General features: G+C 41.9%; 1 protein-coding gene across 1 annotated transcript in view; it reads left to right on the top strand.

The window, feature by feature from the left end:
• LOC310796381 (solute carrier family 22 member 7-like) overlaps positions 1-26,959 on the top strand; it is a gene marked incomplete at both ends in the record, with an annotated part of 32,879 nt that extends 5,920 nt beyond the window's left edge. Inside the window, 8 exons of the mRNA XM_083658568.1 lie at positions 866-1,072; positions 15,846-15,904; positions 16,018-16,164; positions 16,438-16,527; positions 16,848-17,072; positions 20,225-20,563; positions 20,748-21,002; positions 26,907-26,959. Coding sequence (XP_083514694.1) covers positions 866-1,072; positions 15,846-15,904; positions 16,018-16,164; positions 16,438-16,527; positions 16,848-17,072; positions 20,225-20,563; positions 20,748-21,002; positions 26,907-26,959 — 1,375 coding nt within the window. The remainder of the gene's footprint in view (positions 1-865; positions 1,073-15,845; positions 15,905-16,017; positions 16,165-16,437; positions 16,528-16,847; positions 17,073-20,224; positions 20,564-20,747; positions 21,003-26,906) is intronic.
• Positions 26,960-27,161: the final 202 nt, after the last annotated feature.

Raw genomic sequence — 27,161 nt, 5'->3', positions numbered from 1 at the left:
ACGTTACAGACAGAGCTACCGACGCCACGTTAATTTAATTTAGCGTCAAGTCTGGTCCAACAGGTAAATAAGCTAGTCTGGTCTCCACTAACGTTAGTGAAAGTGTTGTTATGAATGATATTAAACAACAACACAACACGAACGAACCATTTTTGTCTTCTTTGTCTGTTTTTGTCTTCAACATGTCAGTTTGTGCCGTTCACCGCCATTATAATGTGTGGACCCAGGGGTACCCGGAAGTAAATGTAAACATCCCGGTGATTTGGTCTATACAGTACATGCTTAGTTTTAGCTCTGCAGTGTTCTAAGCAGACCAGATGGTATGCAGCAGATGATAGAACGCTCATCCATAAGAGACTTGGACTCGTGACCAAAGACTTGAAATTGACTTGGAGATGATCTCACTGCACTAATTTGGTGATCTATTTAACCCATTGATACCTGATGCAGCATTTGTGTGTGTATCCCTTTAAGACGCGGTTAAATGCCTTCACACTCACATCCACACTGTATGCTGTCATGTGCTTCTGTTGCATGCTTGCTGCTGCAAGAGTCTCCTCCAAACCAGCCTCCACCTTTGGCTCTGATGTTTGTTGGCAATCTGGAGGGTCTTTACTTCTAAATTAATCCCCATGGGGATTACTGCAATTATTATTTATCATGACGCTATTTATTCTGTTATGCTACAGCAGGGAGTATTCCCAAGAGTAGGACCATATCACTAAGTCCAAATCTATTGTCATCTCTATTTGCATAAATGATTGAAGCTACAGTATGAATGATTCCTGAGTACAAAACACTTATTTCTAAAGTATCACACTATGTTAATTCCTCTGATTTACTGTTTCCCTCCTTATCTTACCAGGCAAAATGGGATGGGCTACACCAGTGTCATGAGTCGTCTTGGCGTGTCAATAGCACCACTCGTTCTTCTGTTGGATGATGTGTGGAAACACCTTCCAGAGGTCATCATCTGCTCTGTTGCCATTATATCAGGCCTAGTGGCTCTGCTCCTTCCAGAAACACTCAATGAAAGGCTGCCAGAGACCATTGAGGACGTTGAACATCCAAGGTGAACATTTGATTTAAAGAATTTGAAGGAATGGGAAGACTCAGCAAGCTATTTTCTCTCTCTCTCTCTCTCTCTCTCTATATATATATATATATTTCTTTTTTTATATATATAGTCTGGGGCCAACTGTATTTAGCACTTTATTAAATTGAAAGATTGAGCAGCCAATACACATAATTAATGCAGATATAGTATGGCAAATAAATTATCCAAATTCATGTCCTTTCACATAATTTCAGAAGAAATCACATCTCTTCTCACCCCACGGAGAAGGCAGATGTTATGCTGGGATCAGAGAACGCAACAGCCATACATCAGTGATACATCTTTGGTCTCCCTCAGAAATCCCTCCATAAGCTCCAACTGGTCCAGAACTCAGCCGCCCACATCATCTCCATAACCCCCTCTTTCCATCACATTAGCCCTGCCCTACAGCAACTCCACTGGCTCCCGGTTCAATTCTGCATAGATTTCAAAATCCTCCTGCATGCATTCAAGGCCATCCACAACCTCGCCCCTCCTTATCTGTCTGACCTCCTCCACACTGCCACCTCTACCTGCTCCCTCAGATCCTCCTCCTCCATCCACCTCACTGTCCCTTCTGCCCGGCTCACCACCATGGGGAGCAGAGCTTTCAGCCGCTCTGCTCCCAAACTCTGGAACTCACTCCCACCTGACATCCCCAATATTGACTCCCTCCCCTCTGTTCAAATCCAGCCTCAAAACTCACCTCTTCAAGATTGCATACTCCCTGTCATTACAATGGTGTTTTCTTTGTTTACTGTTTAGTTTTTATCTTGTTTCTCTTGCACTCTTCTTTTATTTTATACTGTTTTGCTTGTATCTGTTGTTTTGCATCTGATTTTAACTCTGTAAAATAAAATGTATTATTATTATTATTATTATAGATGTTTTTGTGCTGATGGATGTACCTCTTGGCTTGCCTTTGTTCATGGTAGCAATGTTGTGAGCAGAGTGTGGAGCCAACCTCATTCTGTAAATGCATGTAGCATTGAAACATGATTTCTTTTGAAAGCATATTGGAAATCATGGTCAAAAACGTTGATATGTGTCGGTGTGGTAGGTAAACATCAAGATACACTATGATGTAAATTTGAAGGCAATTTATTGTTTGGAAGCAGATGATGTCATAGACTTTGTGACATCATAAGTGACATCACAATTGCTCGAGTGTAACCAAAAACGTGAACAAAATCGCAGAACCCACTTACTCCCTTTTATATAAAGGATATAACGTTTGTCAGTAAATAGTTCAGGAGGAAACGTTCCTGTCACTGTGAGAAAATGTCCAGAAGCTGCACAGAAAAGGCTTCTCTCCGGAGATCCAGCAGCTGAGGGAGAGCCTCTAGCCAGCAGCTCAACTGAACAGATGAAAACAGAAGCTGGTGGAGAAGACTGGAGTATCAGAACCAGCCAAGAACTTAGATCCAGCTAGTAGTTTACAACCAGCAGCTAGTGATGACAATAATTCAGACTCTTCTGAACCTGAGACTGAAGACCGTGATGAAGAATGGATGGAAACTAGTGAACCTCAGTCAGGTTTAGACTCACAGAGAAACAGTGAAGTTCTTCGGAAGAAACACTTGAATTGCTCAGTTTGAACAAACAAAAGATCACGGAGGTCCTCTCCCATTAGCTGCTCCTGTCGAAATGTGTAATTTAGAACGCTCTTCTGTAATGTGCGTTTGTCTTTGTATTTCCCCCCCGTTTTAATTGTTTTCCATGTTGTAAGTATTGTCTTTATCACACCCTGACGTGTGATTTTTGCTGCCTTCTTGGCCAAGTCAGCATTGTGAAAGAGATTTATATCTCAATTGCTTTTTATCTGGTTAAATAAACAGATGAAATAAATACAATTCTTACTAGTGTCCGAATCCTCAACTCTTAATTTGATTCACTATACGAGTGAACCATTCCGAACACGGCTAATATGGGATAATATGCGATAAGATGTAGCCTATATAACCTGGTAGTGTATACAAAATATCAAATGTCTTCTTGTTTAGTTTTTAAATTATGCCTATAATACATTTTGTCAATACAGGGTAATTGAGAGGAAAATGAACTGACCCAATATTGACCCCATGTCATTGACTCTATATATTGTATCCTCTCTCTCTCTCTCTCTCTCTCTCTCTCTCTCTCTCTCTCTCACTCACACACACACACACACACACACACACACACACACACACACACACACACACACACACACACACACACACACACACACACAAACAGTGAGGATGATTACACTCACCTGTGACTTTGTTAACACCTTAAGTGCCATAGCCGAAATAATTCGTCTTACATAATCCAACGCTTAAGTGCCAGAGCCGAGTTTACTCGTCTTACATAAACATTTTTTTTTTTTTGACGCTGGGACATCAATCAACAACTTTTACATCTTCGAGATCACTATTGGAGCAAGATAATGTGTATAATCTATTTTACCGACCCACTAAGTGTTGACAGTGCTCCCCCAGACGACCGAAATCAAAGAAAAAACTGCCGCGGGACCAAGCCGTTCAAGGAAATGCCGTGGCGATTTTACAGTAATCCACTTGTCTTGCCTGAGAGCGGCCGCGCACCGGCAGCAGCACACAGAGAGCGGAGAGCGATTTGCAAAATAGATCATAGGTGAAACACACTTTGAAACACCTCAGAAAGGCCATAATCAACATCTGCCCATCGCCCACGCATTCCCCGGCCCATCTTGACTCGCACAAGGAGCGTCCGCACGCAGGCAAGCAGGCAGGCAGGCACACAGGCAGGCAGCAGCAAAAGCGCTTCTGACACGCCCGCTGTACAGCCAGGAGGAAGGAGGAGAAGACACACGGAGGGAGGAGTTTGAATGAGAGGGGTGTTTCCTGTTGTTATGGAGGAAATTACTGTTCAAAACTATTGTTTAGAATGTCTGACGGTCTTACTGATGCCAAAAATGAATGGTTAAAGTGACTGTTTCACAAAAAGCCATTTATCTCTGAATAAATTTCCAGACGCTGAAACCATGCTGTACTCAACGGCTAATATCTACATAACTACTAACTCTGCAAACTAACTCTTTTAGACAGAGAAAGCACACATTCTATTAGTTATTTTTAGATGATTGGTGTTCATGAATTCTTAACAGAAAAGAATCCTCGGCTGTTGCTAAAATGAGCCAGAATCGTCAAAAACACCCCTGGCACAACTTACCTACAGGAATGAAAACATGGCTGGCATTCAATGTGTTAAGATGCCTGCTGCTGTTCAACACTCATGCATGCATGTTTGAACAATAGGCAGTCAGTAGGCCCCAAGGCGTAGGCTAGTTCTAGTACCATGGGAGACCCTCTGTAGCTTGAGGGTTGCTATCGCCTTTTTTACTCAATTGCCAATTTGACTATTGCAGTATTTGTCTAATGTGTAATCTATTCACCTGTGTACCTTTATAGGGTATAATTAACCCTGTTAGCCAAAGGCAAAGCAAAATAAACAAAGACTATCCTCCTGTAGTCGTGTCGATAGGATGCCTATAGATGCAGGCTTTTCAAGAGACAACCTTGTGCAACACTGAAGCATTTTAGGATTTCTTATTCACCCTGTTTGAATAAGACCCACAATCAATTTTGATTGATTAATTGATTGGTGGACAGGTGAGTCATTTCAGATTATTCCCTTATGCCTCTTAAGTCAGCCACACTTATTGCAGGGTTTGTTGTATGAAGCAAGTATTATTCTGTTTTGCAGAATTCTTGAGGATGAAGTTTGAGAATATTCTGGAGGAAGTTGGTGGTTTTGGGCCTTTTCAAATAATCAGAATCAGAATCAGAATCAGAATCAGAATCAGAGTTTAATATATGTCCCAGAAGGGCACTTTGGTTCACATCAGACAGTAGTGGATAATTACAACATCATTACTAGTTTGAAATTAGTAATAACGGCACACTTCAGAATTGAGATACATTATTACTAGTTTTAAAGTAATAAAGGCGCACTTCAATATTATACAATACATAAACATTTGTTGCATTATGTACAGATTCCAAAGGACCATCTACTGCCCTCAGCCGGGTCGCCACGTGCGCAGCGCCACCGTTGCATTAGCTCCTCAAACAACGCAAGTGGCTCGCTGTGATCAGCGCCAGATGGATGTATATCGGAGGAAGAGGGAGAGAGGGGGGGGGGGGGGGGGGGGTGGATGATGCAAGAGCTGAACAAGGCGGGGGGTTTGGGGGGGGGAGAGCTCAGTTGCAGACGAAAATATCAGGAGAGCTGCGTCCTTGGCAGTAGAGAGTCCAGATTAGGATGAAATGTTTTGGTTGCCTGGAATTCCTTTCCGTCACACAGACCAGGGTCACATAGACCAGAAAGTCAACAGCAGGTGTCAAGTCTCCTTATCCCAACATTAGTTCATATTCTCCTTATTGCAGATCAGTGGAATTTCTCTGATATATCCAGATATAATCCATTTTTCACAGTTCAAATTCACAGTTCAAATTCACTGACCGCCCATCTCAATTTTCATGACGTCACAGCCTAGGGTCAATCGCTGTTGTCTTCCCGTGTCCCGCGGCGAAAGCAAGATCCGTCTGGGCAGAGGGTGGGGGTTCCCCGGACCCCAAAAAGTTTAGTTGATTTGCGTTGAGATACCAGCTTAGTAAATCCAATAAATCCATATTTGTCATTTCGAGTAGACGAATGCAAGTTTGCTCTGGGAGTTGTTGCAGGCAGGGGGAAAGAAGGGAGATAAGGGAGAGCGAGAAATAAAGCGACTGCCCTGTTCAAGTGCTGGATGCAAGCAGGAGTCATCGTCATAATACTCTGCGTCCCTAAAATAGTTCTGCCGGGTCACTTCCTGCTGAATAACTTTATCGGTGCGGTGCCTCCTCACCGCTGTGACATCAGCAAACTGGACACTGGGGAACTTTTCAGAAATTTAACTCGGGAGGAGAAGCTGGCTGTCAGCCATCCGCTACAAAAAGATGGGAGTCCAAAATCCTGTGAGATGTTTGCAGAGCCGCAGTTCCAGCTCCTATCCAATGTTTCCAATGAAACCTACATGCCTACAGTTCAGTGCCAGAGCGGATGGGTTTATGCTAACTCCACCTTCAGGTCTACCTTGGCAACAGAGGTACAGTAAAATGACTGAGATATTGTATTAAGTGGTACATTTTTTGTGCAAGTAGTAGTCAAATCTTCAAATGTTAGCTTAATTAGTAACTAATAAAATCATAGTGAGGATAAAATTGGAATGATAATTAATCTTGACTCGCAACAAAATATTTTGTTTTACAAGCTGCAGATATATGACATTTTCTTTTGATGTGTTAAGAAACTCAAATGATATAGTCTAACAAATGATTGAAAAGTCATGGATGAGCTTTTTATAGATCAGCATAAGAAAGTAACCAAAAAAGGCTAAAAAAAGAAACCCAACTAAACCCAACTAATCAAAAGTAATCCCACCACAGATAACATTTCTTTTTCAAGGAAGGAAATTTAAGACAACTTGCTTTAAATGTCTGTCAGGTTTACAGTAAATGAAAATAAACAGTTGCACTTTTTTCAAATTATTATTCCGTGTCATTTCTTGTATTGATGAAAATGTTTTAGTTATACAGATTGTGCAAAAACACCCACAAATGTCACTGATATATTTCATGTCCTTGTTATCTGGAAGATGAGGGAGCCTATTAAGGGTCTAATTGTTTATTTCTTTCCTGAAGCCCAAATCACACATTGAATCAGAATCAGAATAACTTTTGTCTTGGTACACGTAAGACCACACACTCAGAAATACATTTATACATCAGTTATTCATACACACCTCTTCATTGGATGACCCTTTATATTAAAGCAGGTTGAGTGGCCAGAGGTTTTGGCCTCATGCCATGTAGGGCCATCAAACCACTCATCAACCCATCAACTTGTAAAACTTGTAAAAAAGTGGGTTGCATAGCACAGGGCTTTTCAAATGATTGTGACCAGTGACAAAGCAACCTGAGGACCACTGGATTGAGTTACATGGGAAATACCTTCACAGACCACCAGGGGGCCACAAGTTCATGACTTGCCCTGGCTTGGTGTCAAAGGCTATTCACCTTATGTATCCCGGCCCACTTGACCCAGTTGTGTTATGACTTCCTGTTGAAAACACCAGCTGTTTTACCTGGTCACTAGTACTGTACTGGTACAGGAAATGTAAACACAATAGGAAGTAACTAGCTGAGCCCTGTGTTGGAACATAAGGTGAATAGACCCTTCTCACGGGGGCCATTTTGTGTCAAAAAGGCAGGGTAAACACAGCACTGCTCCAGAGCTCGAGGGAGAATTTACAAGTCTTTAAGTATGTGCGCCCTCAGGAAAAGATAGAGCTCTATGGCTTCATCTGCTGTGGTGGGTGAGTGTAAGAAATGTGCTGCCATTATAAGGCAACACAAGTTGAATACTGTTTCATCACAAGGATGTGGTTCCGTCTGAAGACATTCTTCTTTACAAGCGTCCACCGCTTGCTGAGAGACCACTTTCAGGTGATCTTGTCCTCCAAATAGACGAGGGATTGTGTACATGAGAAGTGGACGTCCACTTGGAGCTACTGCATTTCTGCTGTTGCGGATAATGTGGGTATTCCACAAATGTGTGACGCGCTGCAGCTCTTCCTGCAGAAGAAAAACATGATTTAAGTAGAATTCCTTATTTTTAGTTGAGATACATGCAGATATAGGCTCTCATAATATTTAAATAATGAACAACAATATTTCACTGCATATAGGCGTAATGGCATTTTTGCCAAGGCGCTGGGCCAGCGGCCCCACCTGGTCAGGTGATGGAAAAGTCAGGGCACTCAGTCAGTCATGGACATGTAGTTTAGTGGGGGGGGGGGGGGGGGGGGGCATAGGGATAGGAAGGTGGTAGACAGTCAGGATTCCAAGGCTGGGTAGGTGGAGTGGCTATAGGGGATATAGGTGGAGGGGGGGGGGGGCGAGGGAAAAGGGGCTGTAGGGGGAGTGGCATCATGGTCTTTAAGGTTTGCGCTTGTTATTGACAGAAAGTGTGTTTTAGGGCCTATAATTTGAAGACCCTAATAATGAGATCAGTATCTCATTATAATGAGATATTTATCTCATTATAATGAGATCAGTATCTCGTTATAATGAGATAAGTATCTCAGAATAATGAGATATTTATCTCATAATGAGATAAGTATCTCGTTATAATGAGATAATATCTCATTATAACGAGATACTTATCTCATTATAACGAGATACTGAAAATATTTTATTTTCCTAGTGCGGCAGCTCTACACTGCCGTAGTTACCAGCCACAAGCCAAGAGGAAGGAAATGATCTCTTTGAATATCTCTGCACACCATCATGAATGCCGTCTCAAATATTGTTCTCAGTCATCTTTGTGGAGGTTGAAGGACTGCAGCCATGTTGTTGGCAGGACCTACATTTGTATTTGTGACCTGTTTGCACCTCTCAGGTATGATTGTTTATCTCTTGTGGTCATTATTAGTAAAGTGGAGTTGCAGGCTAGTTGATTATGTGTCTAGGGTTAGGGTTACACACTACAGTATTCAATGTGGACCTTGATAGTCTTGGGACTTTTGTCTGTGTTTAGGGCTTATTATTGATTTTTGCTATGGTGGCCAATTAAAGAGCCATTTCTAGGCTACTTAGAAAATATAAGTAATAATCTGAAGATTTTGCTAGATTTTGCAAGGTAAACATGCGTAAAATGAACTTTTTTTCAAGTGCACTTAATTTACAGCATGCTATTATTTAAATAGCCTAGTGTAGAAATCCTTGATTTTAGATGAAGAAATATGTCCAGATCTTTTTAATGCCTCCCCCACACCTGACGAGAGTTTGTCCGATTGTGGCTTCACTGTGGCTGTTCATTGGCTAATGAGTCTCGCATGTTGGTCCTCCGCTGACACCACTCTCTCTCTAGAGGACACTAGCTGAAGCTATTCTGTAAATTTGGGGAGGAACAACAACAACAAAAAATTGGTCGAATGTCCGCCCACTTCCGGCCGAAACCACGCCCCCCCCCCCCCCCCCCCCCCCCCCCCTTTTCAACTCAACTTTTCAGTTGACGGGCTATTCTCACTACACTTGTAGGCTACTTGTACAATTGTACATTGTACAGTTGTACAATGTAACCTTACCCGCTGATCACTTAATTGGCTGCCGTTCTGACCAGAGGTGGGTATATTTCAAATAGATTTGTGTATTTTGTCATTTGTATTTGGCTGGACCGAGAAAAATAAGATGTAGGCTAATTTGTATCAAAATACTTTCAGATCTTGTATTTTGTGCATTTTAAATACATAAAATACATTTTTATGGTGAAAATTCCCCCAGAGATAAAGTACTATAAATGTGATGATTAGATATTGCATGCTAGCCTAAGGCAAACACTGCTCTATCTGCAAATTAAGCTGTTTAGGCTACTGCATGCAAACAAGTGTTTGAGTGACTATCTGTAACCATCTATGCACTGTGAGAACTACTGGAACCACGTGTTAGTGGAAATTCCCCCAGACAGGGCTACTGAAACCGTTAGTGGAAACTCCCCCAGAGTCACTCGTCTATTTCACAGAATAGAGAGGGGAAATCTCTCTTCTCTTCAGCAGGCTTCTAGCCTGGCTGGGGGCTGACTGAACAACACAAGTGAATCCGCAAATCACAAACCATGGAGCAACACCACCTGCGATATTGGGATTTCTGGTTTTACTATCAAATAATTATTTAACAAGAATGTGCCCAATATGAGCAGCAGATGAGGCAGCAAGCTGTTGAACATTTCATTCTGCAGATCAGAGTAGCCTACGTACCGAAGGAGATGAACAGAGGCCCTGTTGCTGTTGAGAAATGTGATGTTGTTATGACCATAGGTAGTGGAACGCATCTGTACTTAGGGGTGGGGTGTGTGTGTGTGTGTGTGTGTGTGTGTGTGTGTGTGTGGGGAGGGGGGGGGGCGTGTCGGGGGGGGCGATTTTGGTCGTTTGAAGCCAGATTCATATAGGAAAATCTAATTTCAAATTAACATTAGGATTAGACGGTTGTGATGTCAGTATTCAGTCTTAACTCATTGAGTGCCAGCCACTTTTGGAGAACGGACGCTCCCAGTGCCAGAGTTTCAGAGCGTTTTCAGTGATTTCTCGAGGCCCACAGAATATTGTGTGATATTACTATGTAAACACCGAACACGCACAAAGAACGACGAGACTCTATTGTATCAGCAGCAAAAAAAAGTTTATTGATATCATTTTCCGTTCTTTAGTTATCAGCCGGAGAAGATAGGTCAAAAACAGCAAAAACATGCGTTTCCATCTAGAAGCTGAGATATTGAGCCTTTTTTGAAATTAAGCATTTCAAGCAAATCACTGACTCTGAAACTAATATTTTCTGACCTGAAACATCTGAACAGTAATTTCCTTCAATATAACAGCACCCACACCCCCCTCTACTGCAAACTCCTCCTCCGTGGGTGTGTCTCTGCTGGTGGCTTTGCTCGCTCTGCTGCTTGTCAGGCGAGTCTCTGCTGCTTGCGGATCCACGTTCGGGATGGCCGCCGCTCGTCGGGGGAGTCTGGATCGGGCTCGCCTCGCTCGTTTCTGGGGTTTCGGTTGTGAGCTGGGATGAAGCTGCGTCCGATTCTGGGCTTCCTGGTCTTTCTGCTGCGCGTTTCAAAGTGTGCTGCACCCAGAGTCTATTTTCGAGGCCCCCCACCGTTGTTGCCCGGCTCCCAGCGCGACCGCGAAAAGCCAAAGCATTCTCATGAGAATGGTTTCATCACGGCTTTTTCTGCTGTTTTTACTCAACTTTCTCTAATCTGGAGAGCACTGTCGCCACCTAATGGGTCGGTAAAATAGGTTATACACATTCAACATGACCCAAAATTTTACAGGAGATGTATTAGGCATTGATCCACGTCCCACCGTCAAAAAACGCAATTGACGAACATACTCGTCGCGCTTATACCGGAAAACAACTTTCCCACATGAAGGCATTAGACCACGTTCCGGTCATTTTGCGGTACAAAGCGCATGTGGGAAAAGGGCTCTAGAAATGCCACCTATATAGCTTGTTCACTTGAGAATCAAACAGGGCCATAGTATTTGTAGAATAGGAATTGAGTTTGTTGATGAAAGAATCACTGAAATGTAGCTACTCACAGGCGCAGCGGCGTAGAAAGGTGCACATGACGGGACCCAGTGCAGAGCAATTTTGAACGGCCCTAGACTAGTGCCCATACACACACACACACACACACACACACACACACACACACACACACACACACACACACACACACATACGCTTAGGCATATAGGCATATAGGCTAAAAAATAATGAGTAAGGCTTGGCCTTAGCTTGGTAAGTGACAGTTTCATTAGAGAACCATACTTTTTTCACTATTCAGAGCTTTGCATGATAACACTTGCATCAAAGAGAACAAGCTCAATATGAATGCATTATAAACCGTGAGAGGGGAGAAAAAAGATGTCATCACTCACCAGAAGGGTTTGTTACTCTGCATTCCCCAGATCAGAGTTTGGTTTAGGCCTACTAACTGCTGCTTCGGAGGATGTCAAAGACCTCTGTAGAGTCACAGACAAAATTTTACATGACAAGCTGCTTTGTTTTGTGCCACAGAAATATTCAGATGAATGAAGTCGTGGGTTTGGTTGATGGACACTTAAAATTTGTATATTGTGTTGTGCTGCTGTACTGAATATTGTCTATTTCTGACACTTCCTGTTGTGTAGCTATGTTTTACTTTTTATTTTACTTTTTTATTATTGTCTGTTTTGGTGTTAAGTAGGCTACTACATATGTCAATTGTCACTTTGCCTTCAGTTTTATAGGGATTTTATATTTTTGTAATTTGTTATGAAAGCTCTGATGACAACTTAACTATAACAACTATAACTAACAAATTCCCTCTATATCGGCCACAAATTAATGTCCAAAAGCTTACCTGCTGCTCCAGTTCTCTGATGGTGTCTTACCCTATGGCATCAGTGTCTAACCACCAACAAAAAACTCCTTTCGACTATTGTTGGCTCACTATAATTCCTCCATATGCAGACTCCCCACAGGAGGAGACATTGCATATGTCAAGTGTGCCTGTAGCCAATAAAGCACTTCCAGTTCCATTATGACTAGGGATGGGCATTTCTAGCAAAAACACTATTCGAAATTCGCTGGCCAAATTAGAATTTAATTCGAAATTCGAAAATAAAAATAAAAATGTAAAAAAAATTAAAAATGTGTTTTTTTTTTTTTTTTTTGTGAGTGAAATGTTGCATTGTCTCCCCTGATTCTAAGTCTACGGCTTTATTAATTAATATAAAAAGCTTCTGCTGTGGATTTTTAGCTCAAACAAGCATTGCACCACTGAAGTAAAGAACATGTTACATGACATTGACATTTTCGAAAATAAAAAACAGTTTTGACAATCATGAGTGGTTCATTAAATATTTAGTAGGCTCAGGTCTGAGTGCCAAAGGGGTGCCAAAGTCACCCCCTCTCCCTCTTCATGGGATTTAATCCGCCATTCATTTTTCCATAAACCTTGCTTAAAATGCTTATAAAAATTGTTTTACTTGCTCAAACCAAGCGATTTGACTATACTTAGAATCAGGGGAGACAATGCAACATTTCACTCAAATTCTTTTTTTTTTTTTTTTTTCCGAATTTCGAATTTCAATAATAAAAGTCGATAATAACAACGATTATTCGAAAATTCGAAATTCGATGCCCATCCCTAATTATGACGGACAACAAGTGTTGTCTCATCCTTGCTTTTTAGCAAGGAAGCCAATAACTTCCTGCACGAACTCCTGTAGTGTTTGTCGCTGATTCATTTTGAGGAAATGACACCCGGGTTTCAGTGAGGGATTAAACATGTTTATTAGTGGCGCTATTGTTTCAACACCATGCGCCGAGGTTCACACAACCCTTTTCGCTCCGTAAGTACATTTGAAATTTCATTTGCGAAACTTTATCGAGTAGTTTGAAAGATTTAGCAGACGGAGCGACCTGTGGACGCTACATCGGCGGTGTACTAATAAGGGACTGCTCCGCGTTAGCTAGGTTAGCAGTTCCGAAAGGGGCAAGAACATACTCGTCCTTGGCACTCTACGTTACTAAACGAAATGACGAACATACTCGTCCTTGGCACTCAATGAGTTAACAATCATATATTTGCTCCTTTTCTCACTCACTCCTAGGTCACCACCTGCTCTCCCTGCAGGGTTTGAGATTAAACTAGCCCTATCCAGCTTCCCCCTGCAGTCTCCTTCAAGCCACGCCCCCTAACGCTCTGTTCCCCCAGACGGGTTCCCGGGCCGCAACGTATTTGGTACCGGGCCGTGAGCCGGTCAAATTTTTTTTTTTTTTTTTTTTTATAAACTTAGGCTATAATATTATAGGCTGTGTGTGGTAGTTGAAACAAGCCGTTTTCACACACAGATCACGCAAAATTGCAGTTCAAAAGGCCCGCAAAACCGGCAGCCTCACCACAGAAATTGCTTTCACACACAGCCAAGCAGCACCGCCACATTCCCGTCCTGGGGTGTGCTTTCAGGCGACAGCCACCGCTCCCGGATTGAAAGGCGAGCGGAGGCATTTCCACCCAGCTCCTCGCCCAAATGAATATTTTCGGTAGGCTGCTGTATGATGAACGAATTCATTCAACAACCAAACATCGCTGATGTATGCCAGCCAACGAGGTGCAGCTGCGGTTGTTAAGGATCAAGCTGATAAAGCTGCGCTCGTTAAGGATCAAACTGATAAAACACAAAAGTGTTGTCCACATGCAGCATGGTAACAAGGCTTTCAATATTCATCTGATCGACTTTATGCATCACAGACGCACCATCATGTAGCCTATTAGGTAGGCTACAAGGCTAATTCTTATCTTTTGGTCCCCGTTTTTTGATGATTCCCATCAAGTAGCCGATTAGGGGCCGTTCTGAAAGACGACGCTCGCATATCAAACAGCTGCAGTCTGCATAACGTTCATCGGGGGAATAGTATAGGGCAGGCTATACATGCACATGACTACTATAACGTTAGTAGTTTTTGTAAGGGAATGCACAAGTGGCTAGCTAGACAGATTGCAGTTCTGGAGCTGGTTTCCAGAGGGAATATCCTCAGACCAACTCGCAGACAGCTATCACAGACAGCTATAGTCCTCTGAAGCGTATTATTATATCCGTTAATTTTACCTAGGCTACTAATGTCAACATCGTTTGAGCATAAAGCCTAACCTACTTACAGGCACGGAGCATTCCTCCTCGCGCATGATTGTATAGGCTACTTTTTTTTACTTTCACTGTCTTTCTTGCTGCATGAGGTGATTTCCCCTGTAATTTTTTTATGAATGAGCTGAGCATTCACACTGTTCCGGCTTGCTGCTCCTACGCTTTCAAGTGGAGGCGGGTTACCTGCTAAGCCGGCGCTGTGACTAGGTCGGCTGGCGGGACAAAAGGCGTACAACAATTACCCACCAACGCGCGTTCAGAACTTTCACATCGGAGGCGCGAATCCTATTTTCCGTGCATTTGCATTTTGCTTTCGAGGCCGGTGTGAAAGCGCCTATAGTTTCAAGTTGATGTTTATTTATATTTGTAGTTAAAACAAAAACATAAATACTGTATAGGCTACATACAGTACAACACAAAAGGCTGTTATTTACCCTTTGTCGCCACCTGGTGAGTAAATATATATTATGTAACTAAAACCAATAAAATTGACAACCGGTCTGCGACTTTTTTTCCATGTATCTGTAATTTCTGAAAAATCGACCGTGGTTCGAAAAAATAAACACCGCAATGACGCTCAGCGAAACTTCGCCGTTGGTATGCACGGTTGCATTGACTGATATAGGTTCGGAGAATATTATTGACGTGTGAATTAATCGCACGAAAAAACCGCTCCCGATGTGTAAGGACCTTTAGAGGGTACACAAAGGAGAATACTGTCACAGAGGACTAGAGATGATTTACCATCTAAAGAAACCAGAAAATTTCCTTTTAAAGAAATATGGCTAAAAATGATTAATAGATCATCAAAATATGAAATTAATATAATATTTTGCAATGAATCGATGAATTGACTGATTGTTGCAGCTGTTTATCAGTTTTTATAAAATGTATTTTTATGTATTTTCAAAATCCAAAATACGTATTTGTATTTCAAATACATTTATTTTCGCCCATCTCTGGTTCTGACTAAAAGCATCACTGAATAGAGTGACAATCTTCAGCGTAATCGTCAAGTGTGTGGGGTTGCATCTGAACGGTAGCGATTGTGTGTACATTCCAAGATTAAAATGTAAAAAAATCGGTTATCTCTATCGTGAGGTGTGTGGACTCTCAAGATTTTTATAATGTTCAAGGATTTGAAAATTTTTAGGTGTGGGGGAGGCATAATGTCAGCTTCTGTTTCAGGATTTCTGGGACAAGCGAACAGCATCTGTGCCTTGATTGGCTCATCGGTGGATCTGCCCTGCTCAGTTACACATCCCACTTCAAGCAAGACATGGTATACTGTAGACCGGAATGGCGAGAAGAAGAATGAGATCTCTGTAGATAGAAATCGTGTTATGTATGATAAGTCTAAAGAGAGTAACTCCACCCTAACAATTAATGATCTAAGAGAGACTGATACAAATAAATACTTCTGCAGAGAAGCTACTGACAACTCAGAATGGAATCTGTCCAGTGATATTTCTCTCCGTGTTACAGGTACAGTGGTTCTTTGTCAGTGATTCATTACTTTGAGAATAATATCAGCACATTTAACAGTCAGTTGTCATTTCAGACCTCCAGGTAAAGGTGATTCCTGTCACAGGGACAGAGGGACAGAGAGTAACACTGATATGTAGCACCAGCTGTGATCTGACTGAAAACCCTACAGTCTATATCTGGTACAAGAATGGAGTGTTCCTCTATCAGGAGGACTGGTCTCCCTGGTACCAACACCTGGTCAGCAGTGAGGAAGCAGTCAGATACTCCTGTGCTGTCAAAGGCTACGAGCAGCTCAGAGCCCCTGAAGTCTCAGTGGGTCAGTGGTGACATTAGCTCCTAACTTCTTCTACATTAGAGAATTATGATAAAGAAACAAGACATGGAAAAACATATTCTATTTTCTTAAAAATAATAAAAGCTATGACGAAAAACCAAAGTTATGATAAAAGAAATGTCATAAAATAAATGTTTAACTAATTATGCTCATTAATATAATGCTGTAATGTATTCCCTCCTTTAGGTTTCCACTCCAGTACTGTAATGAAGTTTATTAATATAAGACTGCATGATGTCATTTATTTTCCTCTAGATTCTGTCACATCAACCTGCTTTAGTGTGACCTATGCTGAAGGGAGCATGTGTTCTTCTCAGCAGCCCTGCTCCATCACATATCCCACAGGTTAGAGAGTAGCTGTTATCCATCCTGTTTACTCAGTAACTCACAAGCATAGTTTAAGAGTGCATTCAATAATCTAGAATGTTTATCAGCCTCTATGGGCAAACTAATAATTGCATCCACATCAACAGTATGTGTCTTCTCCTCCACAAGTCTGTGGCAAAACCCATATAAATACAACATTTTACCTTTTGTTACTGGGACAATGACTTCAATTCTATAGGTCCTGTCATTTTTATAAGCCTGCAGTGCTTTGCTATTTCACATTAAACATCAGAATTGCCATGCAACTGATGAAAAATGTATTCATCATCTCCCAACAGAACTACATGTTGAAGTGACTCCTGCTACTGGAACCAGACGTGGAAAATTTGTCAAACTGTCCTGTAACACCAACTGCACTCTGACTGACCACAAACCCATCAACACTTGGTTCAAGAATGGACAATTTGAAAACTTCAACGACGACATCTCCACTTTCAGCTCCTCTGTTGACAGCTACTCCTGTGCTGTGACAGACCATGAGGATTTATGCTCTCCTGCAGTTTGTGAGTATGAAACAACTCACAGTACTGTATAACTTCTGCTATGAAACTTTGGTTTGATTAGTCTGCAATGTTTAAAAGACAGTAAGAAACATGATCTGAGGGGTGTCTGGGTAGTAGCGGTAAAAGCACTCTGCTACCACCACGGAGACCCGGGTTCAATGCCTGGTCGCGGTACTTCCAGGTTGGACAGACGTTCCTACAGACATCGGCCATGTCTGCGGGTAGGAAGTCCTGGTTGCTGGACTAGTGCCTCCTCTGGTCGGTCGGGGCACCTGTTCCAGGGTGAGGGGAACTTGGGGGAATAGCGTGATCCTCTCCCGCACTACGTCCTGCCGGTAACTCCTCGCTCCTCGCATGTGGAGCAACGACCAGGTTATCAGGCGGAAATAACACTTAAACATGGACTGTATTTGGTAAATGGACTGCATTTATATAGCGCCTTTCTAGTCTACTGACCAGTCAAAGTGATTTACAACACATACATTCACCCATTCACATACCGATGGTGACAAACTATGACAGGGTGCTGCCGCAACTATCGGAGGTCATTTGGGGTTCGGTATCTTTCCCACAGACACTTCGAGGAGGAGCCGGGAATCGATCCACCGACATTCTGATTAGTGGACGACCCGCCCAGAGCCACAGCCCCCCATTACTATGTGTTTTTCCTTGTCACACCATACTTGCATACATGCTTAACCTGTTAACCCCTAAGCCCATTTTTCAGCTCACCTGCCGAAAATGACATGCCTGAACTGAATTGAGTATATCTCCACAACTACAGGGTATTTTCTGAAAATTATTTTTTTCAAAAGCTAGCCAACACCTGTGAGATTGCTGTAAAAGTGTCAGAATTAATTACAAATGTACTGTATCAGAGTAAAATCAGTTAGAACATGGCAAAAAATTAAAAATTCAAGCTCCGCCCAAAAAAAACAACACTATTTTGGATGAAAAGCACCTGAAAATCATGGGTTGGTAGCCAAATTATTCTATGGAGCAGTAGACTAATATCTTATGAGTGCTTGTGTCAAAGGAAATCCTTAGAAAGTGAACCAGAGCAATTGTACAGATGATTTACTACATGTAGGCCCAGGCGGACATGATCTGGGCACAATTTGGGTATCATGGGTGCCATTTGACTTTTCTATGGTAGAACACTGAAATACCTTTTTTTTCTCCTATTTACATATCACTATAGGTACTCAGTTAATATGCGTTATGGTTTGGATAACCCTCAAGCGTTATATCTGTATTTTTACTCTGTGAAATGCATCAGAAAAGCCTCTTGAAATTGCAGGCAAAGCTTGGGACGTTACGCAGAGGGATATCTCGGGACCCCATTGGCCGATTTCGATGATTGACACCTCTATGGAAGCGTCAGAGCCAATAGAATCGACGTAAACTGAAAGAATTTATGTCAGACCGTTTTCCAGGAAATGCTGTCGACTGAACCCAAAGCTCGTCTATTCTGTGAAGATGACCACTCCATGTAAAATCCTCCATATGGCTTTGTAAACACGATGACTGTAAAAAAACAACACTTTAAGATGATGAAGAGGCATTAGGAGTAGCAATTAGTAGCGTTTTTATGAAGTCAAACACAACTTTTGATTTGAAAACAGCAAAGGTAAGACATAACTTGTAGTTTTATCTGTAAAACGTTAAAACTTTTTTGCTGTTCTTTGACAGCCTACTGAGTGAGTTTTCATCTCTCAGAGACGATCTATACCTCTTTGGAAAGAGCAGAGCCTTAGCTATCCAAAGCCGCCTCGTTTGGAGAGAAAAGATTCACTCGCAAAAACAAATCACCACATAAACGCAGGCATGCACGGTTTTCTTGTTTTTGCTACATGGTGATATTGTTGCTTGGGGTTGGAATTATTTTTCGTTTGAATACAAATGCTTGTCAGAGTCTTGTAGCCACGTTTCTTCCTGACATTTTGGTGTACTGTATGTCTCGCTGCCTGCTTCCTAGGCTGCTGTAGAGAGTCATTTGTGAGAGATGACAAGGGCTCAGCCCGCCGGCGGGCCCGCTAGGGGGGAAGAGGTTAAAGGAGCACTTCACCGAAAAACAATGCTGATTTACTGTATTTTGTACATATTTCACACACATCTGAAAACTGTAGACAGTTTTGCAGACATTAATTTAGTTTGATGGTTATTGAGAGTTGATTTGAGTTAAGTTGTGGACCAGTGATGTCATTGGAAGACTTCAACCCAATGATTCAGTTCCGATGACATCAGTGGTCCACAACTTAACTCAAGTCAACTATCAATAATTGTCAAACTAAATTAATGTCAACAGGGTGGGAATTACAATGGCCATGGCCTGCATTGCCCCTCCCTCTGACCGTGATGCCATGAGATCCCTAAGGCCACCTTGGCAGTGCCCTGCTACCAGCCTGCGACTGTCAGTTGCTTTAAAAGCATCAGTGGTCTCAGTTCAATGTAGCCTGCTCTACGCAAAGGATGTGTATTGGTTCATTTGTGACCTGCTCTGACAAAATCAGTCACATGCACCACTGGCCCGTTTTTTATTAATATTTATTTCGGCTGTTTTGGGGTTTCACCAGATTTGTGCCCTAAAAAGATTTATGATGCCGAAGGTCAGATGGCCTTGCCCCTAAAATGACGAAATTCCCACCCTGGTCTGCAAACTGTTTAGAGATTTTGGATATGTGTGAGATCATGTGCAAAATAAATCAGCATTGTTTTTTGGTGAAGTGGCCCTTTATTTATTGTTTTGTATTATAAAGATATTAGGAGGTTAGGGTGGAGACTGAGAGTGTGTCTATCTGCATGTGTTACACTCTCCAGGAAAAACTCCTCACTCCCTCCCCCGTCCACAAGGGGGGTCTGGGTACTGTGGGTATCTGGAATTGGCAATGGCAGAATTGGAAGAAAATGGGGGGGGGGGGGGGGGGGGGGGGGGGAGTAAAACAAATCTTTGGGGCATCCTGGTGGCTCTGTGGTCTAAGCGGCAAATACTATGTCCTGGGTTCAAGTCCAGCGCTTTGCTACATATCATCTCTCATATCTCATATCATATCTCTCTTCACCATAGATTATCAAATGATGAGTATTATTTAAAAGTGATATTCAATCATTCAAAGTGAGATTTCACTTTTAGTCTTTCATCTATATTTCAGGTACTGAGGGTAAGAACTGCTGGAGTGTGAACTACATCAGCAGGAGAATCTGTGCCCCGGAAGGCTCTTCAGTGGACATTTCTAGTGATTACTCATATCCCAGTGACCAGCAGTTCAAGCCTAAATTAGGTTATACTATAAGGAAACCTGGCACGATGCTTCCTGAAAGTCTGATTGAAGATGCATGTCATGTATATCATGACAACATGGAGAACCAGCACATCCTGAGAATCACAAACCTGACAAGAAGTGACTCGGCAGAATACACATTCAGATTCCTATTAGATGACCGGGAACAGCAAGATTCAGGTGCTCCTGGAGTCACGTTAATTGTAACAGGTAAGTCTTAATTTTTGTTGTGTCATTGTATCTTCCGCCTCATGAGCATCATTTCCTGATGGGGCCTAATTGTGAGCCTTTCTGTGAATTCTAGACTCATCTGCGATTTCAATAATGAAATAAGAACATCCTTCTCCTGACTGAATGTATTTTACACTGAGTGTTCAGTCTAACCATCTCTCAGCCCTGACAGTGCAGGTGACTCCTGCTGTGGTGACAGACGGCCAGAGAGTAACACTGACCTGTAGCACCAGCTGTCCTCTGGCTGACAACATCCCCTACATGTGGTACCACAACAGACGACCTCTGACCTCACCAGAGAGCCAGCACAAACACCTGGTGCTAGACCCAGTCAGCAGTCAGCATGCAGGAACCTACTCCTGTGGTGTCGCAACCCTCCAACACATCAACTCCCCTGAAGAGACGCTCACTGTCACAGGTGAGTACGGCTTTAAGATATTTGATGAGGTGTGTTTAGGTGTTACAGGTACAGTATAGGTTTTGCATTTGAACTTCATAATTGTTCCTTTTTGTGGTATCACATTAAGAATCACAAACATATTACATCACAACACAATAACAACATATTTCTTTCTGACTGGTGGATATTTTATTAACATCTGTATGAAGCTAATATCAACCCAGACCCTTCAAAAAGTGAGTCCTCTGGTGAAACAGTGTGTAGCAGGTCCGTGACATTGGCTTGCAGCAATGATGTTAAGTATATCTGTTTTATAAAGACTGTAAATCAAGGGCTTAAACCTATTATTACTTTGCTGAAGATGATTGCATGCAGGCAGATGCTCCACTGCTGGAATAATCTGAGAATTGCAGTAAATGGGATAGATTAGATTTGGCATTTGGTACTGGAAGTGATTTGTAGATCAATCAGGCATCACAGACTTTCTGGAGTCCAAGTGACAGAAATCTGATGCAGTGATGGACAACTTTACTCCTTAACATCAATAAATTAACAAAAAAAAAATCCACCTAATCCACATTTGATTTGCTCACAGACACAGGGACACGGACAATAGCTGCAGGAATCACTGCTGTTCGGACATGGACAATAGCTGCAGGAATCACTGCTGTTCTCCTGGCTGTCATACTCCTCTCTGTCTTCCTGTGGATGAGGTGAGCTGTGCTCTGTTTCAGAACAATGACATTCAATCTCTTGTCTAAAATTCATTCATTCATTACTCATTCATTCATTTGTTGCACTAACCAGAAGAACGAGGACCTCCACTCAACCCCCTGGACCTGGGACAACAAACATCTATGAGCAGGTGAAATACAATAATTAAACGATTCCATTGCAAAAATATAAATATTGTGAATGCTTCTGTCTTGTTTAGAAAATGTTACACCTTTTCTCCCTTGCTCTTATTTCTTCAATTGGTCTGTCATAAATATCATTCTAGTGAACAGAAATATATTTTCCTTTATAAATATGTATGTGCACTGCAGCTTTTACCTTTGTATTGGTAGTCTTGGTAGTATTGCTGGTCATGATGTCAATGTACGTAGGAATTAAAGCATCTTGTAATTAGGTTAGACTGGTATATGAGTTTACGATATCAGCCTTTTGTTTTGCCTCCACCGGCGATAGCCAGGCCGGAGGCATTATGGATCCGGGTTGTCCGTCCGTCCGTCTGATGTTCGTTAACGCGATATTTGAGGAACGCCTTGACGGAATTTCAACAAATTTGCCTCAAACATCGACTTAGACTCAAGGATGATCTGATTAGATTTTGGTGGTCAAAGGTCAAGGTCACTGTGACCTCTCAAACACCATTTTCAAGCTTGTTAACGTGATATCTGAGGAATGTCTTGGCGGAATTTAACTCATTGAGTGCCATTGACGTCTAAAGACGTCAATTCAAATAGTAACGTAGAGTGCCATTGACAATTGCGTTTTTTGACGGTGGGACGTGGATCAAAGCCTGATGCATCTCCTGTAAAAGTATGGGGGATTTTGAAGGTGTATAAGCTATTTTACGGACCCTTTAGGTGGCGACAGTGCTCTCCGGATTAGAGAAAGATGAGAAAAAAGATTAGAAGAAGCCGTGGGGAAACGGAAACCGATGCATGCTGTAACGTTAACTGTGAACAGCAGCCAATCTGCTCCCACAATTGAGCCTTTCTGTCTCTGTTGCGATAGTTTCTCCATATGATTAGTTGCCAGAAAAGGAGCACCCGACACCAGCGTCTTTCTGAAAAGTTAAATTATTCTCAGCTGAAAGCGCTGGGAGCCGGCGCACAAAAACGGCGGAGCGCTGTGAAAATATACGCTGGGTGCAGCGCACTTTGAAACGTGCAGCAGAAAATTCGTGCAGCAGAGAGCCACCAGAGACACTCCCACGGAGGAGGAGTTTGCAGTTGAGGGGGGTGGGGCAGGGCACCATACAACACAGACCCAGACAGCAGGCTCAATGGACAGATTGGCAAACACAAGCTAGAATACGAATACCTGATGCCCACCAGCAGTAAATCAAGACCAGCAAGAAGGTGTAGGGTCTGCGCACGCAGGGGCCAGCGCTGCTGGTTGCAGCTAGAAAATATTATTTTGCCATCAAAATTCCTTTGTTTTTGCTGTTTTATTGAAGGAAATTACTCTTCAGATATTTGAGGTGTCACTACATCAGAAAATATTAGCTTCAGAGTCAGTGATGTGCTTGAAATGCTTCATTTCACAAAAGGCTCATTATCTCACGTTCTAGTTTGAAACATCTGTTTTTGGTGAAACCAACCTATCTTCTACTGCTGATAACTAAAGAACGGAAAATATAAATAAACTTTTTTTTGCTGATGATACAAGAGAGTCTCATCGTTCTTTGGGCGTGTTCGGTGTTTACATAGTAATATCACACAATATTACAGTATGTGGGTTTTGAGAAATCACTGAAAACGCTCTGAAAGGGCTGGCACTGGGAGCGTCCATTTTCCAGAAATGGCTGGCAGCTAATGAGTTAATCAAATTTGCCTCAAACATTGACTTGGACTCAAGCATGAACTGATTAGATTTTGGTGGTCAAAGGTCAAGGTCACTGTGACCTCTCGAACGCCATTTTCAAGCTTGTTAACGCAATATCTCAGGAATGCCTTGACGGAATTTCATCAAATTTGCCTCAAACATCACCTTGGACTCAAGCATGAACTGATTAGATTTTGGTGGTCAAAGGTCAAGGTCACTGTGACCTCTCGAACGCCATTTTCAAGCTTGTTAACGTGATATCTCAGAAATGCCTTGACGGAGTTTCATCAAATGTGCCTCAAACATCGCCTTGGACTCAAGGATGAACTGATTAGATTTTGATCGTCAAAGGTCAAAGTTCAAGGTCACTGTGATCTCACACACCAAATTTCCAAGCTCTGTAACGCAACATCTCAGGAGCGCCTTGACGGAACTTCCTCCAATTTGCCTCAAATGGCGATTTGGACTCAAGAATGAACTAATGGCGGAGGCATAAATCTGCGGTGCAGTCGTTCTAGTTAAATATGAATTGTCGGCATGTCGTCCACTGCTGATATGATGGAAGTTTCTCCAAGACCACAACTACATTGACTTACAATACTAAGACACTGTACCAAACAATGGCTGTCTGCATCTTCAATATAAATATATTGGTGCTATATAAAAGACCAACTAGTCAGGAACAAGTCCATATGTAGACCGCACACTCTTAAACATAGACGGTGACCAAACTTGTCAAAAAGACTTGATTTATTTAACCCTTGTACCCCAATAATGCAAAAACCTCAAATTACCATTGGTCCATCTGATGGACCTTAAGAGTAATACTGTACTAATTTATCAATATTAATTTTAATTTTGTAATTTTTGATTGTTAATAATTCATTGGTAACTTCCCTAATACCTCATACCACCATTTCATACCTATTCGAATTTTAACCCCTCAAATGCCAGTGTACACTAAGTACAGTAAAAATAAAAAAGTACAGAAAAAATAATTTTTTCCCTTCCCATAAAGTCAAACTGGATTTCCCCTGGGGGGATTATCATGGCTTGGGATATGTCAAAGATTGGCAGCAACATTTATTCTGATCACTCTTTAATTTTTCAAGAAATGTACATTTGCAATTGAAATCTTCAATTTACCTCAATTTGAAATCCTCAATTTGATGGACCGTCATATTTATAATGTATTCATTTATGAATATACATTTTTATTTTTTTTTATTTTTTATTGTTTATAATTCATTGGTAACTTCCTCCCTAATACCTCATATCAACATTTCATACTTACTCAGAATTTTAACCCCTCAAATGCCAGTGTACAGTAAGTACAGTACAATGAAAAACGACATACAAACACAAAAAGTGAATTATTTTTCTTCCCATAAAGGCAAACTGGATTTGGGTCTGATATTATGGGCAGGTTGGGGTGTTTTACAAAAGTCACCACTGCAAGATGCCTAGTGTCAAAGATTGGCAGGATCCATCTTAGAATCAAATCACATAACCTATGACATCACTAGCCTATGACATCATCAGTGATGTCATAAGATGATTTTGGTCAATAATGATGTCACTGATGACATTACTGATGATTTCACAGACATTGTGACATCATCAGTGGGTTTTCATATTTTTTTTGTAAAAATAATATTTTTCATATTTTGAGCCAAAAATCAAAAAAGCGCATGTTTTGGACTACCAGCCATTTCCCCCAAAACACACAAATGAGCTTTAGTCCAGCATCCATCGTGGTCTAAAGGCTTCAAATCAGTAGTGTGGAACGTCAAATTCAGTTTTCTAATATTTTCCCATCTTTGGCATAGGAAACAGTTTTTTTTCATGTAAACTGTATGGAATTGATTGCTATGCCAAAACTGGGGGAATATGGGGAAATAGCCAAACACAGTAGAAACTACAATTTTAACCCCTTGAGTCAAGTTGAGATGTGTAACATCAAGGAAATAATGATTTTTTGGAAAATTAGCTGGGAGTAAAATTTTTTTTTTTTTTTTTATGCAAAATTAACATTGAAACCAATGGGAAAACTATGCAATGGACTTTGAGACCATGTAACTCCCCCAAATTTTCAACCAACTCCCAAATCTCTTTTCAAGGTCAAATGTCAAGGTATTTGGTCCAGGATGAGAGCAGAAGAAAATAAAATCCATTACTTTTGTGAAAATAAAGTGTTTATAATGTAAGTTAATGGGTCCATCTGATGGACCAATGGTAAATTTAGGTCTAATTTCAAAACAAGGTCTTTGGATGGTAGAAAGATGATAGATAGGGATGATTTTTGTAAAATACCCCCCAAAAAAATACCTAGCCTTAATTTCAGACCATTTAGTCAAAAAATGTCCAAACGGCCACCATGCGAATGTAAGAAATATCCATCAGATGGACTAGTAGGGTACAAGGGTTTTAAGAGCAACGCTTTTCGCAGACATGCTTCATCAGGTTCATTCATGTCCAGCACATCTGCGAAACGCGTTGTTCCTAAATAAATCAAGTCTTTTTGACAAGTTTGGTCACCGTCTATGTTTGGGAGTGTGCGTTGTTCCTGACTAGTTGGTCTTTTATATAAACTCCTCAAAAAAAGTTGGGAAACGTTATTTCGGTCGATTATTTCTCCCCTTTAATAATACCAATTAGTATTGTGTTTTACTTCGTTTCGAACTCAAGCTCTCACTAGTGCCTACAACGCTGCATAGCAGCACTATGGAAGACTGTCATTTTGCTCCAAAATTACTTTTCATTAAAACCTGACCACCCACCTTTAGGTGGCGTGGTGCCCCCCTGGGGCTGACATGGCCACCCACCTCACCCACGTGACTACGTCACGTCCTGTCAGCCCCAGGGTCCGTCACTCTACGTTTCTTCCAGCCACTGAGAAGACGTGTTTTTGAAAGCTCCGCGGTTAGCTCTGAGTTGGCTCTCACATAGCTTTAGTTACTAGGCTCGTTCCGTCTTATTAGCCCACCTTAAGAGGTTTGCGTGGAACGAGGTAAAAGCAGGCTTCGGGGACCCGATCCTGTTCTCTCCACCGGCGGCGTCGGAACAAGTCATCTAAAGCTAAGAGTATCTTCCTTAGTTAACTGTTTATTGCTACCGCCGTGTAGTTGTGCTTGCTACCGCCGTGTAGTGGGTTATTGCTGCCGCCGAGTAGCTGTGCTTCGCTCCCCCGGCTGGGGCAGCGTTATCGTTGAGGGCTGACTTAGGTCCGCGCTCAAAACTGTTAGGCTAGGTTGCATACGTGCCGTTAGCTTACAGTGTAGCACTAGAACAATAGGCTAGCTAGCCTGGGTTCTTGCGGATAGCCTAGCTTGCACCCGTGTGGTTAGCTTCCGTGTGCTTGTGTTTTAGGCGCCGGCTTTGTTGTCAAAGCGCGCGCGTTACTCCGGCTGGAGTGGCGCTAGACTAGTTAGCTAGTTGCTTAGTGCAGTTAGCTTCGACTAGCTTGTAGCATCCCAGCTATCTTCACCGTCGTAAGCTACTGTTAAAAGTTAAAGCTTACGCGGTGCACTCCCGCTAATTCCTGGTTCAGTCGGCAGGCTTGTTGCGAGTTAGCTTCGCTGAACTCGCGCATGGACCGATCGGCTACCATGAGAAAGGGGGGGA

Source organism: Poromitra crassiceps (assembly GCF_964638095.1).
Source record: "Poromitra crassiceps genome assembly, chromosome: 22".
NCBI classification, from domain to species: domain Eukaryota; kingdom Metazoa; phylum Chordata; class Actinopteri; order Beryciformes; family Melamphaidae; genus Poromitra; species Poromitra crassiceps.
The sequence above is the reverse complement of the archived record's forward strand: the minus strand, read 5'-3'. Positions and strand labels throughout refer to the sequence as shown.